The sequence below is a fragment of the Camelus dromedarius genome, chromosome 26, assembly GCF_036321535.1.
Source record: "Camelus dromedarius isolate mCamDro1 chromosome 26, mCamDro1.pat, whole genome shotgun sequence".
In the NCBI taxonomy this organism is placed as follows: domain Eukaryota; kingdom Metazoa; phylum Chordata; class Mammalia; order Artiodactyla; family Camelidae; genus Camelus; species Camelus dromedarius.
In genome coordinates, this window is record NC_087461.1 from 27799621 (window position 1) to 27816702 (window position 17082).

Consider the following 17082-nt stretch of genomic DNA (forward strand, 5'->3'; position numbering starts at 1 on the left):
CCAATCGATTCCTGAAGATGGTGGAGTGGTAGGACCACGAGCTTGCCTCTCCTCGTGACTACAACGAAACCTCAGCTGAATGCTAAACAACCGTCAAAAAAGGCCTGGAACCTAGCAAAAACGATCTTCTGCCACTGGAAACATGAAGAGGGAGCCGTAGAGGATGGTAGGAGGAGTATTCTCGTGATACAGTTGGGCCCTGTGCCCCTAGAGTGGGTGACATACAGGCTGAAGATTTGTTGTGTCACAGGGGCCCTCCCACAGGAGTGAGAGCTCTGGGCCCCACGTCAGGCTCCCCAGCTCAGGTTCTGGCATCAGGAGAAGGAGACCCCAGGACACCTGGTTTTGAAGGCCGGGGATGCTTGGCTCCGGGAGCCTCATGGGGCTGGGGGAAAGGGAGACTATTCGCTTGAGAGGTATACATGGAATATCACATGCACCTCACCATCCATCTCCAGAATGTACACATTTTCCCCACGTGAAATTCTGTATCTATTAAACGCTAACTCCCCTCAGCCCCTGGCAATGACATTCTTTCTGTCCCTGAATTTGGCTTCTCTAGATACCTTATATAAGAGGAATCATGTAACAGTTTTCCTTCTGTGTCTGGCTTATTTCATGTATCATAGTGACTTCAAGGTTCATCCACATTATAGCATGTGCCATAATTCCTTAGTTGTTAAGGCTATGTAGTGTCCCATTGTGTGAACATCACATTTAGTTTATTCATCCATTGATGGAAATTTAGGTTGCTTCCACCTTTTGCTATTGTGATAAATGCTGTGTGCACAGAAAAATACTGCAAACCATATCAGTAAACAAAGAATGCTGAAACCATCAAGTCATCAGCTATTGCTGCCACCCCCCAATGAAGACAAGCCTGCAGCCCAGCCTCTGCAGCCACTTACAGTGGTGCCCTCTGTGCACTTATTTCAGTCAACAACCCCTAAGCAATGTTAAAACCCTTTCCCAGGACAGGCGTTTGGGTGAGAAACACCATCTAAACGCTGTTAATGGGGCAGGAGGTGGGTCTGGGTCTGGGGTGGGGAGAGTTGGAAAATCACCCAAAGGCCTGTTCTCCCTGCGGTGACCCCCCAGGTGAGCCCTGCTGCATGCAGAGGTGGCCACTTCAAGCTGGAGCCCTCACAGCTCAGACATCCACATCCTGGGCCTTTGGGCGAAAAACACCTGGGCAGCCCCATACTTGCCTAAATCTGCTGAGGTTAGGTCCAGCTCTGTCTTCTTCATGGCCAGGTTCTCTCTCTTGGGGGCTAGTGGGGTGGGGATGTCCACAGCAGGATTGTAAGGTCCATGTCCACACCACGGTCATAGGCCTGCACACAGCGTAGCAGGCTGTCAATGTGGTGGAAGGTGCAGTGGTCCAGGGACCCCTCCAGCCTGTTGGGGATGCCCAGCCTGAGCAGGTGTCTGACTACTGTGGGGTAGGCATAGAGTATGTACAGGGAGCCCTGGCCGTGCTTCCACACTCCCGGGGTGGATGCCTTGACAGGGTCCCTGGAAAGACCAAGAGGTCAGCCAGTAGTGTCCCCTCTGCCCACTGAGTTGCAGCAGGAAATCAAAGACACCCCTGTGCAGAAAACGGAACACTGCCAGCCGGCAAATATGCCCTCGGCCGGCATCTGGGAACTGGGCTGCTGTATTGGGTTGAATGGGGGTCTGCCCCAAAGTTATATCCACGTCCTGACCCCCGGAACCTAGGAAAGGGACCTTATTTGGAAATAGGGTCTTTGCAGATGTAATTAGTTATGGATCTGGAGATGAGGCCATACTGGATCAGGGTCCCATGGAAATACATCTTAGCGCTACTACCCTTGGTGACAAAGGCTTTTACATGGACCTTGGCAGTCAGAGCCCCGAATGTGCATGCAAGACCAAAGGATTAAAATTAACTGAGGCCTTTGTGAAGGACAACAATGGACAAGGGCTTTGATCTACTACTTACAAGGCGTGATCTAATGATACAATAACAAGAGAAGCTGTATTAGCACCGTGTGGACCAGGAGTTGGCAAACAATGGACAACAGGCCAAATCTGGCCAGCTGTCTGCTTTTGTGATTAAAGTTTTACTGTAACATTCATGCTCATTTTATGTAGTTTTATCTATTCCTGCCTTTGTGATACAGTGGCAGAGCTCAGTAGTTATGACAGACCTTTTTTTTTTTTTTTTTTTTTTTTTTTGGCCAGCCGCTGTTTTTACTTCCTCCTGGCTGTAGACATCACAAAACCTAACATGTTTACTGGTGATTGTTAGGGGCTGACTTGTGTCCCCTAAAATTCCTGTGTTGAAGTCCTAATCCCCAAACTCAGAATGTCACTGTTTAGGGTCTTTGAAGTTTAAACATTTTAAGGTAAAATGAGGATATTAGATGTATCATGGAAAAGAATCTGAAAAAGAATATATATATAGTGTATGTGTAACTTAATCACTTTGCTGAACACCTGAAATGAATACGACATTGTAAATTACCCATATGTCAGTAAAATAATAAATAACAAATGAGGATATTAAGTTGGGCCCTAATCCAATCTGACTGGTGTCCTTATAAGAAGAGGAGATTAGGACACTGACCTGCACACCGGGATGCCCAAATGAGGACACAGGGAGAAGACGGCCACCTGCCAGCCAAAGAGGGAGGCCTGAGAAGAAACCAACTCTGTTGCCACCTTTATCTCTGACTTTCAGCCTCCAGAACTGTGGAAACATCCATTTCTGTGGTTTAAGCTGCCCTCTGGCACTTTATCATGGCCCTCCTAATACTAATACCCTGGCCTTTTACAGAAAAGATCTGCAGACCCCCGTTATGGGCGTATATCAATGGGACAAAACGAAGAGGCAGGAAACAGACTCACAGACACATGGCAGGCAGATAATGGCTCTGGAAAGATGTCCACGTCCTAATCCTGGTACCTATTAATACATTACCTTACTTGGCAAAGGGGAACTAAGTTGGCTAAGCAGCAGACCTGAAAATAGAAAGAGTAGCTCGGATGGTCCAGGTGTGCCTAATGAGCCCTTCAAAGTGGACAAGGGAGGCAGAAAAGGAGGCCAGAGTGATGCGGTGTGAGGAGACTCAGTCCTCTCTTGCTGGTTTTGAAGCTGGAAGACCGGGGCTGCGAGCCAGGAAATGAACGTGGCCTCTAAAATCTGGAAAAGGTGAGGAAACAATTTCCCCCAAGAGCCCCCAGAGGGGAAACGCAGCCCTGCCAACACCTTGATCTAGCCCAGTAAGACCTGAGTCGCACCTTGACCTTCAGAACTGTAAGATGATACATTTGTTTTAAGCTACCAAGTCTGTGGTAGTTTGTTGCAGCAGTGAGGAAACTAACACAGCATGAGACCTTAGTACCTAACAGAGATTGGTTAACAAATCAGTGTGCAAAGGATGCTAATTCTACCTTTCAGCCTAAAACTTTTAGAGCCTTCCTTTCCACATTTAGTATTTAATCTATTTAGGATTTATTTTAAATGCATTCTGAGACAGCAATCTTTTTTTCTGTTATTGTATAGCTATCTCATTTTCCTACACAAATTGTTGAAAAGTTTGCCTTTTCTACAATATTTTCCTCCCATATTTTATTATGAAAAATTTGAAAGATATGGAAAAGTTGAAAGAATTTTATGAGTACTGGTGTTCCCAAACTTCAGACGTCACTCATTGTGTTGAATTTGCACTGATGGTGCAAAAGCAATAGGGGTGCATCGGTGGGCACTCAGATGCATCAGGGCGGTAGCACCAAAGTGTACTTGTTAGTAGGCATTGTGTTCTTCATCGTCACATTCACAGTTAAAAAAAAAAAAGGGAAGGACCAATTTCACTTCTGGTTGTCCTCGATGGAGCAGTGAAAAATAATTTTATTGTATCTCATCTCTCGAGCCATGTGTTTTTAATATCTGTGCAACATACATTATGTGCTGCAGTGAAATTCCTTAGCTGTCTCCAGAAAAAGTACTTGTGTGATGATCTGAGTTGGGAGTTGAGGTTTGCATGAAAGGACTTTTCTCAAAAATCAACCAAGTGAGCTGTCACTTCAAGGAAAACAAAAGACAACATTTTTTGCCAATGTAAGTGAAAACAGAATTTTGGAAATCTTGTATCTGCCACTGTGAACATAGATTCCCAAAACTTAAGATCCATGATAATAATGAATACGAGTTTTCATATTGTATTATGAAAGGTAGCAACATTTGGAGGATCTGCATTAGTCAGTGAACCAGCATTTTCATAATGACCAATGCATGACGTTACAAAATCATCCATGGTAAAACTGTCCATTCAAAGTACAAGGTAGACCAATGGATTTTAATATAATAGAAGTTCGCCCGTGTGGTTTCAGATCGTGCACTGCAAGTGACCTATCCCTTGTTCAGCTTTCACTAGGAAAAGATGCGCAGTTATCTGAGTATATTAAAATACCCTGTCCTGTTCCATCTACATACCTATGTAAGGCCAGATTTTTAAAAAATATACTTCCACAGAAGCAAAGATGCAACATATTGAATGCAGACGCACTTACGAGAGTCTAGCTGTTTTGTATCAAGCCCGGCGCTGGAAAGAGTCCTCCACACGCCCTCCTCCCCGACCCTCCCCCGCAAAGTAGGAAGAGAACACCACTCCTGTTTTTCTGGAAAATAAATTTAATTTTCGTAAAAATGTCATTTACATAACGCAATGAATCTTTGCGTTATTAAACTGTAATTTCGAGCTTCTACCATTCGGAAAGCAGGGACCTCAGCACACTTCTAACTCTATTCATTCCCCTCCCGAGATGCGCTCCCTCCATCGGTTTTCTTATTCTCGGGGTTGGTTTAGTGCCCGCGCGCAGGATGGGGCCCTGGAGCCTGCGCTTCGCGCCGCAGCGCCCCCTTCCGGCAGCGCTCGGCTGGAGCCGCCCGGCGCCGGGGGAGCGCCCGCAGAGGCTTCTGGGAGTGGTAGTTCGCCCCGCCCTCGCGTCGCACTGACGCATTTCCTGCGCGTCGCTGGCGGCCGCCATCAGCTCGGCACTGGCGGGGAGAGCCTCGTTCGGCGGACGGCGTCCTCTTCCCGTCACGGTGAGCTGAGCTGGACTGGGCTGGCCTCGTAGCCCCCGCGGGCCGTCCCCGAAGCACCCGGAACGGGCGCCGCCACGTCAGGAGCGAGGACCGAGCGGGTCTGGTTGCGGTTCCCGGCGCTGCGCACGCAGGGACTGGAGGAGCCGCTGGCGGGAGACCCTCCAGTTTCCAGGCTGCGGGACGGTGCCGACTAGTCTGGGTCCCCCTCTTCCGCCCTGACCCGATCGCGTGTGTGTTGGTGGGCGGAGGCGGGGAACCCCACGGCTGCTTGAGGGAAGGAGGCTCAGGCGTGGGGCGGGCAGGTGCCGGGCCCCTCCTGCGGGGGCGCGGGGGCGCGCGGGCGCGGGGAGACCTGTGCCCTCACGTTCTCGCTCCTCCTGCAGCCGTGTGGTCCCGCCACCCCCCGCAGGGCGCGCCCAGCTGGCCGTGGGGATGGCCACCCGGGTCCGGACCGCTGCCGTCTGGGTGAGTAGGGGTTTTAAGGTTTTCCTCTCGTGTCTGAAAAACTCCCTCGACGCCGATATGTGCTCATTGCGTCTCTTGTAGGGTCGGAGCTTGCCTGGAGTTTCCTCTCCTCACCCCGCTTCCAAGCCGCTGGGCCACCTTTAGATGACATTAGGCCGTCCGGATGTGCTTCTTGTCACCCACCTGTTAATTTACTCCTTCCTTCAGTCTCGTTTCTGCCAATTCTGTACCTTGAACCTTGAGTTAAAGAAGGGGTAATCATCTTCCAATTACTTCCACACGTATTTTCTTAATTTTTCTTTCTGTGTCTCAGATTTGGGGGCCTCCTTTGGGGAGTTGTGCAGTTGTTTATTTGCTTAATTAACAGTTTTTATTGTCTTTTGTTGGCTGGATCCTGGGCAGGTGCTAAGGGTACAAAGAAAAGTAGTTGTTGCCTTCGGAGAGCAGTGGTCTGGTGGGCACAGTGACACTTTAGGGGTCCCTCTGTGAGCACACTGTGGACGGGGGCGGGGACACACAGCACAGGGTCGGTTTTGGAAGGTTGGACACCCCCAGGAAATGCTTCAGAGATTAACGGGAGAGTCTTAAGCTGAGATTTGAAGGGTGAGTGAGGTGAACAAGGGACTGGAGGTCAGCCTAGGAAAAGGAAGCAGCGTGCAGATTTGCAGGGCTTGAAGCGAAGCGCTCTAGTATGTTGGTGAACGTTGAACGCTCTACGGTTGCTGAAAAGTAAAAGAATGGAGAGAGGTTTGTAGGTGATGAGGGCGGTGGAATGTGTATTAAGAAATGAGGCCAGAGCTACAGGCAGAAACCAGATCATAAAGGGCTTTGAGGATCATGTTAAAAACTTAGATCATATTCTCTCGAGGAGAAAGACCTATTGACACGTTTCCCAGGATTTTTGGAGGGGAGAGGGGAGGTAATTAGGTTCATTTATTTATTTAACAGAGCTACTGGGGTACAGGACCTCATGCATGCTAAGCATTCGCTCTACCACTGGGGTATATACACCCTCCTCCCCGGCCTCCCAGGGATTCTTTTTTGCCTTAGAGTCTGTTTTATCTTCATACAACTGTAGGAGCCTCCCTCTGAGTAATTGCTGGTTATGTCTTTTTCTTTAGCTTTTGACCTTTTTGGATCTTAATATTTTAGACGTGTTTTTGAAAAATCACATCATTGCTTTTTTTAAAAAAGTCAGTCTGTCAGTCTTTGTGTCTAAATGGAGCATTTTTTTAACTTTTTTTATTGAGTTATAGTTATTTTACAATGTGTTAAATTCCAGTGTAGAGCACAATTTTTCCGTTATACGTGAACATACATATATTCATTGTCACATTTTTTTCCCTGTGAGCTACCACAAGATCTTGTATATATTTCCCTGTGCTGTACAGTATGATCTTGTTTATGTATTCTACACTTTGAAATCCCAGTCTGTCCCTTCCCACCCCCGCCCCTTTGGCAACCACAAGTTTGTATTCTATGTCTATGAGTCTGTTTCTGTTTTGTATTTATGTTTTGGGGTTTTTTTTAGAGTCCACATATGAGCGATCTCATATGGTATTTTTCTTTCTCTTTCTGGCTTACTTCACTTAGAATAACATTCTGCAGGAACATCCACGTTGCTGCAAATGGCATTATGTTGTCGGTTTTTGTGGCTGAGTAGTATTCCATTGCATAAATATACCACATCTTCTTTACCCAGTCGTCTGTTGATGGACATTTAGGCTGTTTCCATGTCTTGGCTGTTGTAAATAGTGCTGCTATGAACATTGGGGTGCAGGTGTCATTTTGAAGTAGGGTTCCTTCTGGATATAAGCCCAGGAGTGGGATTCCTGGGTCATATGGTAAGTCTATTTCTAGTCTTTTGAGGAATCTCCACACTGTTTTCCATAGTGGCTGCACCAAACTGCATTCCCACCAGCAGTATAGGAGGGTTCCCTTTTCTCCACAGCCTCTCCAGCATTTGTCATTTGTGGACTTTTAAATGACGGCCATTCTGACTGGTGTGAGATGATAGCTCATTGTAGTTTTGATTTGCATTTCTCTGATAATTAGTGATATTGAGCATTTTTTCATGTGCCTATTGATCATTTGTATTTCTTCCTTGGAGAATTGCTTGTTTAGGTCTTTTGCCCGTTTTTGGATTGGGTTTTTTTTTTTTTTTCTTATTAAGTCATATTTGCTGCTTATATATTCTGGAGATCAAGCCTTTGTCGGTTTCATAACTGGAGCATTTTGTTATGATTAATGTGATGACTGATAGGTTTGAGAGAGAAAGGGGAGGAGAGAGAGGATGAATGAGAAGGGGATCTGGGGTTCTGCTTTATTGGGGTTGGATTGGGGGGTTGCAGGTTCATTGTTTATCGGTGAATTTAAAATATAAGGTGAGAATTAAGACATAGGAAGGGGAGAGTAGGGTCACTCAAGCAAGCGATTTTCGGCCCCCAGACTGTCTCCGATGGATCCTCAGGGTGGGGTGGCTGGGCTCTTCCTCAAGTTGTGTAGCAGCTGTGTGCATCCAAGACAGATGTCCTTGACGTCAGAGGCTTTCTGTACAGTCAGGTACTTGCATTACAGTCAAAAACAGCTCATTGTGAGGCAGCTATACTACAAACGTTCATCACCTAGTAGCATTTTTCGGTACTTCATTCCTTTTTATGGCTACATAGGGTACCTTTGTTGGTAGAGACCATGTTTTGTTTATCCATTCCACCATTCAGAGATGTTTGGGCTGTTTCCAGTTTTTGGCTATGATGAATAATGCTGTCACAAACATTTCTGGGTAAATGTTTCTATGGACGTAGGTTTTTAATTCTCCTGAGCGGATACCTAGGAGTGGGATTGCTGGGTAATTCAGTAATTCTGGGTTTAAGAATTTGAGGAGCTGCCAAGCTGGGTCCGAAGCAGTGGCGCCAGGTTACATTCCCACCAGCCATGCACGAGGCTTCCCCTTGCATCTCTCCCTCACGTGCTGGATACCTTGGTCCTTAGTAACGGTAACGTAACTGTCATGTCCTGTAGCATACATGCAATGGTTGTAAGGTAACAGTTTTGTTTTTTTAACTGCTAACAGGGAGACTAAGTAAAGTTCAGTATGTATTTGTAGCTCATTTTATCCGAAGAATACAGTTAAATACCACACATTAAGGTCAGTTAAAAAAAGTATTGTCTCTTGTAGTTTTGTTTCCAGTCGGAAAAACAAATGTATCTGTTGACATTTATTTTCAACTTCAGGGATTGCCTGCCTCCTTTTGGGTCATGTGAAATATTTAGGTGATAATTAAAAGTAGAAAATGTAAATGGTGCCTTCAGACAAGCCTCTGTCCCTCCTGCTCTGTTCTTCCTTCCCCCGGAGGTGACCGTTTTTCAGTTCCTGGTTCATCTTCTCAGGGATTCTTTTGTAAATAGAAGCAGACATACATGTACACACGCCCCCGACCTGACTCTACGCTAAGCCTCATCAGGAAGCCTTTTTCTGCCTCTGACCCCATGTCCCTTAGAGTCCAGTGTGCCTCGTCTTCCTTGTATCTCTCCCATTTTTACTTTGTGTTTTTTGTTGTTAAAATGGTTTCTGGAAAGAGCTTCCTCTGGACCCTTCCCTCTGACCAACTCGTACTTCTGTCTCCTCCCTTTCTCTCCTTTCCCACGTTCTCTGAATCGCCGTTCTCTCGTCTCCCTCTCTGCCCGGATCTCCTTTCTCGCTCTTGTGCTGAGCAGTTTCCCTCCCCTCCCGGCGGCTCTCCCTCACAGTGAAGACCCATCGTTCCTCCGACCTTCGTGTTCCTCGGGGACCCAGCACCCTTAGTGCCCTTAGCACCCTTGGGGACACTTCTCTTAGTCACTTGCAGCTCTGGGCTGACGGGCTCAGGTTCCCCTCGGGAGGCCCCCTCCTGTCGGGGGTGCCTACTTAGTGGTGACTTGGGGGACCTGCAGCGTGCTGGAGATCTGCCACCTGGGTCCGTTTGTCTGTCTGTGGCCATCTCTGGGCTTTTTCTTTTCCTCTTCTTGGAGGCCTCTTCTGTTTTTATTGGGAGATTCAAAAACGACCCTGCTGCCTTGCTCTCCTCCTGCTCTCATCATGTTAGCAATGAAAAGACTCAGAGAGGTGAAGTGAATTGTTCTTGGACGTCAGCTATCGAGAGAAGCGACCTGCTGGAACGCAGACTGACTATCTCATTCAAAAGCTGTTCCTTGCGGTCTCCTGCCGACAGTAGGGCTATTTGCTTCCTGAAAGCTTGGGGGCTGCTGCACTTTCGGGGCTTCTGGGGGCCTGTGCAGAGTCTGGGAGGGGGGACTTGTCTGTGCGATGGGTCCCCCGTTTCCCTTCACCCTCACTCCTGCCCCTCAGCAGCACTGACCACAGTCTGCGGAACCCGCAGCCAAGCCTCGTATGTTCACCCACAAAGGGGACCAAGGCTGGGGCCCAGACAAAATGTGTTTGCTAAAGTGAGCTTGCTCTTGGGTCCACAGGTCCCACCTCTCCAGGAACGAGACAGTCCTTGCGGTGGGATTAGAAAGCTCCAAGGCAAGGAATCCATCCTGGGTCCTGGGACCCCTGACCAGAGGCCCGTCCCTGGAGGAGCCTGGCAGAGGCGCCAGAGTCCCGGGACAGAGCAGCTCCTCAGGTGGCTGTGTGTTTCTCAAGACCAGCTGAAAACCAGCGATGCTTGGGTGAGCTGCTTTTTTCTTTCCACATCTTGCCTGTGCCTGTTTTTGGTGGGGAGGGGGCTGGGGATTCTTAGGAGGGAGAGTTAAATTAACTTCAGATCGTGTGAGATCTGTTTCCTGGTGTCCCCAGACTCAATTTTCAGCTGCTTCTCCGCTCCCCAGAATTACTCTTTTAATGGATGTTGTTTTGTTTACAAAATGTGTACTGTTTTTGCTGTGCCTGCATTTCTGTGTGTGTGGGTGGCATGCACGTGTGAGTCCTGCTGTACTGCTTTTATTTCTCATCCTCGTAGACTCCCCAGCTTATCCTGCACTTGCCTCACAGTCTGCGCCGACTTTTTTTTTTATTTCTGCTTTTTTTCCTCTGCATTTTTTTGGGGGGGAGGGGGTAATTAGGTTTATTTATTTACTCATTATATTTTTTTAGTGGAGGTTCTGAGGATGGAACCCAGGACCTCATGCGTGCTAGGCATGTGCTCTACTGCTGAGTCGCACCCTCCCTGGTCTCCTCTGACTCTCAATTGTTGTTCTTTTCCATTTGAGCCATCCTGGCGTGGTGGGACCCTGTACGGCTTTGCTTTGCATTTCCTGCTGGCTAAAGAGGTGGTTTTTGGACATTTGTTACCTTTTGTGGATGTTTTCTGTCTTACTGACTTAAAGGAGGTCTTCATATTCTGGAAGCTTATTAGTAATGCTGAATTTCAGGCCCCACCTCAGTCCTGTCATATCAGACTCCACGTTTCAGCAGGATTCAGTGATTCATGCACGTTGACGTTTAAAGCAAGCTCGGTATCAGATCCATATTCAAATTTTATGTGAGGTGCTTCCCTTACATCCAGTATTTTGTTAGGACAGTTTTCAAACATGCCACAGTTGAAGGACTTTACAGTGACCATCTGTATACTCACCTTTAACATCTTACTATATACTTACTTTATCGCATGTTCCATCTTTCCATCCATCTATGCATCTATTAACCCACCTGATTTTTGGTGCATTTCTTATATTTCAGACATCAGCATGCCTCCCTCTAAATACTTCACGATGCATAACACTAACTCTTGTTCAGTATTTCCTTGCAAGTTGGGTTTTTTTTTTCCTGTCTTGCCTTTTCATTCTATTAATGCTGGTTTTTTTTTTTCATCTTTTTTGGGGGGTGGTAATTAGGCTTACTTATTTATATTTATTTATTTTATTTTTAATGGATGGACTGGAGATTGAACGCAGGACCTCATGCATGCTAAGCACACGCTAAGCACACGCTCTACCCTCCCTTCCAGTGCTGTCTTTTGATGAATAGCTATTTCTCATTTTAACTTAATTCAGTTTACACATTTTTTTGCTTTTATTATTAGTGCTTTTTCTAAGAACTTTTTTCTTACTCAGTGCTTATGAAGAAATTTTTTTGTTCACATTTACCATTCACATTTAGGCTCACAGACATCTAGAATTAATTTTTTTTTTGGTGATTTAAGCATCCAGATTTACTTTTTTCATAAAGTTGTCTAACTGCCCCAGTCTCACTGAAGTGGTTGACCTCTGCCTGTGACTCTGCAGTGCCACCGTGTCGTATGTCAGGTGTCCATAAACCATACTTATGGTTTGGTTTCAGAACTCTTTATTCTGTTCCATCTCCTCCTCTTCTGTCCTTAGGCCAACGTCACACTGTCCTTATTTGGTAATAAGTCTTGCTATCCACATACTTCTAGTTCTGGGTGATTTTGAAAGCTGCCAGCAGTCACATGTGGGTCCTTGCGTAGACATGTGTTCTCAGAGCAGTTGGTTAAGTACCCAGGAGCAGGATTGCTGGGTTACATGGCGATTCTATGGTTAGGTTTGTGAAAAACCATCCTCCAACGTGGCTGTGCAGTTGTGCATTCCCGCCAGCAGAGAGTGAGAACCCCTGTTGTTCCTCGCCCTGACCAGTGCTGGGGAGCATCAGGTTGTTAAAAATTTTGCCTAGTCTATTAGATGTGAGGTGCTGTTTTATTGTGGTTTTCAGTTGCTTTTCCCTAATGGACAGCTAGTGTTACTGATTATTTTTTCACATGTTTTATTCTCTGTGGATCTTTGGTGAAGTATCTGCCCAGGGCTTTCCCCCATTTTTCAGCCAGGTGGTTTTCTTGTTACTGATCAAGAGTTCTTTGTTATCCTCGATTTCAGTCCCTCATAAAAAATGTGATTTGCCAATATTTTCTCTCCGTCTCTGGTTTGTTTTTTCATTTCCATAATACCAACTTCCACAGGGCAAAATATTTTACCTTTGATAATGCTTATTTTCTTAAATTTTTTTAAAAAGTCTTATAATAATCTGCTTTTATTCAACAACTTTGTGGCTTACCAAGATTTGAATTTTCTAAAATGGGTTTTGCTTTTGGTTTCGTATCTAAAATCTCATTACCCAAACCAAAGTGCTCAAATTAAAAAAAAAACTTTCCTCTGGAACTTTTATAGTTTTAGCTTTGCATTTAAGTCTGTGACCCTTTTTTAGTTAATTTTTGTATCAGGTGTGGGGTATGTGTTGAGGTTCACTTTTTTGCCTATGGATGTGCAAGTCTGTGCTGTGCCAGCACCACTTGTTGAAAAGATTATCCTTTCTCCATTGAATTGCTGGTGTCTTTGTAGGGGGAAAAAAAGAGATTCAAGAGACAGTGTTTATGTGGGTCTATTTCTAGGCTCTCTCTTGTGTTCCTTTGATCGCTGTGTCTAATCTTTCACCAGTACCCCCACCTGGATTGTGTAGGAAGTCTTAGAGTGCGCTAGTGGGGGTGTGGTACCTTTGTTCTTCTTCAGAATTGTTTTGGCTACTCCAGTTTTTTGCTTTTCCATATTAATTATAGAAGAGCTTGTGGATAGCTATAAAAAAAAAAAGCTTGTAAGGACTTTGATTGGAATTTCATCGAATCTATGAAGCGAATTAGGAAGAATTTACATCTTAGCAATACTGAGTTTTCCAATCCACAAACACCCTGTACCTTTCCACTTTTTTAGATCTTTGATTTTTTTAAACCACTGTTTGTAGTTTTATGCATTCATGTTCTGCACTTGTATTTTCTTTTCTCACCTGCACCATTTTAAGTAACAATTCAGTGGGTTTAAATACATTCATGAAGTTGGTAGTCATAACCACCACCCATCTCCACAGCACTCCTCCTCTTGTAAAACTGAAGCTCTGTACCCATTAAACAATAACTCCCAGTTTTCACGTTCCCACTCCCCGCCCCTGTAACCACCATCCTACTTTCTGTCTCTAGGATTTTGACTACTCTAGATAGCTCATGTAAGTGGACTCATACAGTAGTTGTCTTTTTGTGGCTGGCTTATTATTTGACATAATGTCCACAGGGTTAATGCATGTTATAGCACATTGCAGGACTTCCTTTTTAAGGCTGAACACTGATTCACTTATGTATCTACCACCGTTTGCTTACCCATTCATCCATCGACGGACTCTTAGATTGCCTCTGCGTTTTAGCTACCGTGAATAATAATGCTGCTTCTGTGAACGTGGATGTACAGATATCTCTTTAAGACCCCACTTCCTTTGGGGATATACCCAGAAGTGGAATTGCTGGACCACATGGTAATTCTAATTTTTTATTTTTTGAGGAGCCACCATGCTGTTTTCCACAGCAACCGCACCGTGTTGTATCCCCACCAACAACGCACAAGTGTGCTACTTAGTCCACATCCTCGCCAACCCTTGTGATTTTCAGCCTAACTGGTGTGAGGTGGAAAGCTCATTATAGTTTTCATTTGCATTTCCCTTATGATTAGTGATGTTCAGCATCTTCACATGCTTATTGGCCACTTGTGTATCTTCTTTGGAGAAATGTCTATTCCGGTCCTCTGACCACTTTTGAATAGGCTGGCTTTTTTGGTTGAGTTTTGGTTCTCTATATACCCCTGGCCTTCAAAACCAGTTGTCCTGGGGTCTCCTCCTCTTTGCAATGCTGGAACCCGAGCTGGGCAGCCTGATGTGGGGCTTAGAGTTCTCACTCCTGTGGGAGGGCCTCTGCGACTTAACAGATCTTCAGCTTGTGGGTCGCCCACCCGAGAGGTATGGGGCCCGATTATATTGTGAGCACCCCCCTCCTACTGTCCTGCCGTGGTTCCCTCTTCATGTTTCCAGTTGCAAAAGATCTTTTTTGCTAGGTTCCAGTCTTTTTTCGATGGTTGTTTAGCATTCAGTTGTGGTTTTGTTGTAGTTGCGAGGAGAGGCAAGCTCGTGGTCCTACCTCTCCGTCATCTTGACCGGAAATCCCTTTTTCAAGATTCTTTAGGCTCCTCAGGGTTCCTTGAGCTTTCATATGTATTTTAGTTTTTATGCATCGCAGAAAACATCATTGGAATTTTATTAGGGACTGCATTGAGTTTGTAGATCATTTTGGGTAGTATTGACATGTTATTAAGGAAAATAACATTTATGTTTATTTCTGTCTCTTTAATTTCACTTAGTACTATTTTTAGTTTTCATTCTACAAGTCATTTAACTACATGGTTAAGTTACTACTTTGTGATGCAGTTTTAAATGGAATCGTTTTCATAATTTGCTTTTCAGATTGATCATTATTAGTGTATAGAAATGGAACTGATTTTGGTGTTTTGACTTTGAATCCTGCTGTTTGCTGAATTCATTTGTTGTAACTGGTTTTGTGTTTTTTTTTTTTTTTTAGATCTTTAAGGTTTTCTACAATAGGATCATTTTGTCCATGAACAGAGAGAATTTTACTCCCTGTTTCCTAAGCTGGATGCCTTTTATTTCTTCTTGTTCAGTTGCTCTGGCTAGAATCTCCAGCACTATGTTGAATAGAAATGGTAAAAGCAGGCATCCTTGCCTTGTTCCTGATCTTTGAGGAAAAGTTTTCAGTCTTTCACCATTGAGAATGCTATTCACTGAGTTTTTATTATCTTGACGTGCTTTCCTTCTATCCCTACTTTATTGAGTGTTTTTATCATGAAAAGTTGCTCAGATCTGTCAAATGCTTTTTTTTGCATCAGTTGAGATAGTCATTTTTTTAACTTCATTCTGTTAATGTGGTGTATCACACCGAGGGATTTTCAAATGTTGAGCCATCCTTGCATTCCAGGAATAAATCCCATTGGTCATGGTGTGTAATCTTCTTAATAAGCTGCTGAATTTGATGTGTTGTTGTTGTATTGAGGATTTTTGCATCTATTTCATAAGGAGTGCTAGTCTTTAGTAGTTTCCTTGCAGTATCCTTGTCTGGCTTTGCTATCAGGGTAATCCTGGTCTTACAGAATGGATTAGGAAGTGTTCCCTCCTCTTTAGTTTTTTGTAAAAACTTGAGAAAGATCAATGTTAGTACTTCTTTAAATGTTTGATAAAATTCACCAGTGAAGCCTTGGCTTTTCTATTTTTGGGAAATTTTTTTTACTACAGACTCAATCTCCTAGTTACAGTTCCTTTCAAATTTTCTATTTCTTTGTGATGTAATGTTGATTGAAAGGCAAATGGAATTTACTCATTTCAACTAGGTTATCCAGTTTCTTGGCACACAGTTTTTCATAGTCCTTTCAGATAATCATTTTTGAGTCTGAACTAATCATTACTGATTTCCCCACTGTCGTTTCTGATTTTAGTAATTCAGATCTTCTTTTTTTTTCTTAGTCCATTTATCTGAAGGTTTATCAATTTTGTTGATCTCTTTAAAGAACTAAGCTATGGTTTCATTGATTTTTTTTCCTATTTTTCTAGTCTCTATTTTGTTTATCTGTATCTAATCTATATTATTTCCTTTCTGTTGCTATTTTTGTGTTTAGTTTGGTTTTTTCCCATTTCCTTAACTTGTAGAGTTAGATTGTTGGTTTGAGATGTCTCTTGTTTTAAATATAATTATTTATAACTGTAAGCTTTCTCCTCAACACTGCTTTTGCAGCATCCTGTCAGTTTTGTTCTGTTTTGTTTTCATTCATGTCCAAGTGTTTACTAATTTCCATTTTGATTTCTTTGATCTGTTGGTTAATACTGTGTTGTTTAATTTTTTTTTAAAGTTTGTGAATTTTCCTTTTCCCCCACTTTTTTAGTGATGCTTAACTTGATCCTTTGTGGCCAGGGAAGATACTTTGTATAATATTTATCTTTTAAATCTATTGAGACTTAATTTGTAGCCTAACATTACGATCTGTCCTGGAAAATATCTCATGTGTACTTGAGAAGAATGTGTCTGTTGTTGGTTAGAGTTTTCTGTATATGTCTGTTAGAACTAATGAGTTTATTTAAATTCTGTTTCCTTATTTTCTGTCTGATTGTTCCATCCATGTTTGAGAGTGGAATGTTGAAGTTTCCTATTATTATTATAAAACTATTTCTTCTTTCAGTTCTGTCAGATTTTGCTTCATGTATTTTTACGATCTATTATTAGGTATAACTATTTATAATTGTCAGTCTTCTTGCTGTATTAAACTGTAATAACCTGTAATTTCCTTCTTTGTCTCTTATAATCTCTTTTGATTTGTCTGATGTTAGTGTGGCCACCCCTGCTCTCTTTTGGTTACTGCTTGCATGGAATATCTCTGTTCATCCTTTCATTTCCAGTCTGTTTGTGTCTTTGGGTCTAAAATGAGTTTCTCATAGACAGCATATATTGGGTCATGTTTTTTAATCCATTCTTCCAAACTCTGTCTTTTCACTGGGGAGTTTAGCTGATTTACACTTACAGTAATTACTCATAAGGAGAGGTTTATTTCTGTCATTTGCTCTTTGCTTTTTATATACCTTATAGCATTTTGGTCATTCAATTCCTGCATTACTGTCTTTTGTGATTAGTTGAATTATTGTAGTGGAATATCTAAATTCCTTTTTCATTTGCTTTCATATAAGTTTTATAACTATTTTCTTTGTGGTTGCCATAGGA

General features: G+C 43.7%; 1 protein-coding gene across 1 annotated transcript in view; it reads left to right on the forward strand.

The window, feature by feature from the left end:
- The first annotated feature begins 4927 nt into the window (after positions 1-4927).
- Positions 4928-17082, forward strand: part of LOC116151880 (zinc finger protein 268) — a 28936-nt gene continuing 16781 nt past the window's right edge. Inside the window, exons 1-3 of the mRNA XM_064479557.1 lie at positions 4928-5071; positions 5455-5536; positions 10007-10207. Of these exons, the coding sequence (XP_064335627.1) occupies positions 5504-5536; positions 10007-10207 (234 nt within the window). The 5' untranslated portion in view covers positions 4928-5071; positions 5455-5503. The remainder of the gene's footprint in view (positions 5072-5454; positions 5537-10006; positions 10208-17082) is intronic.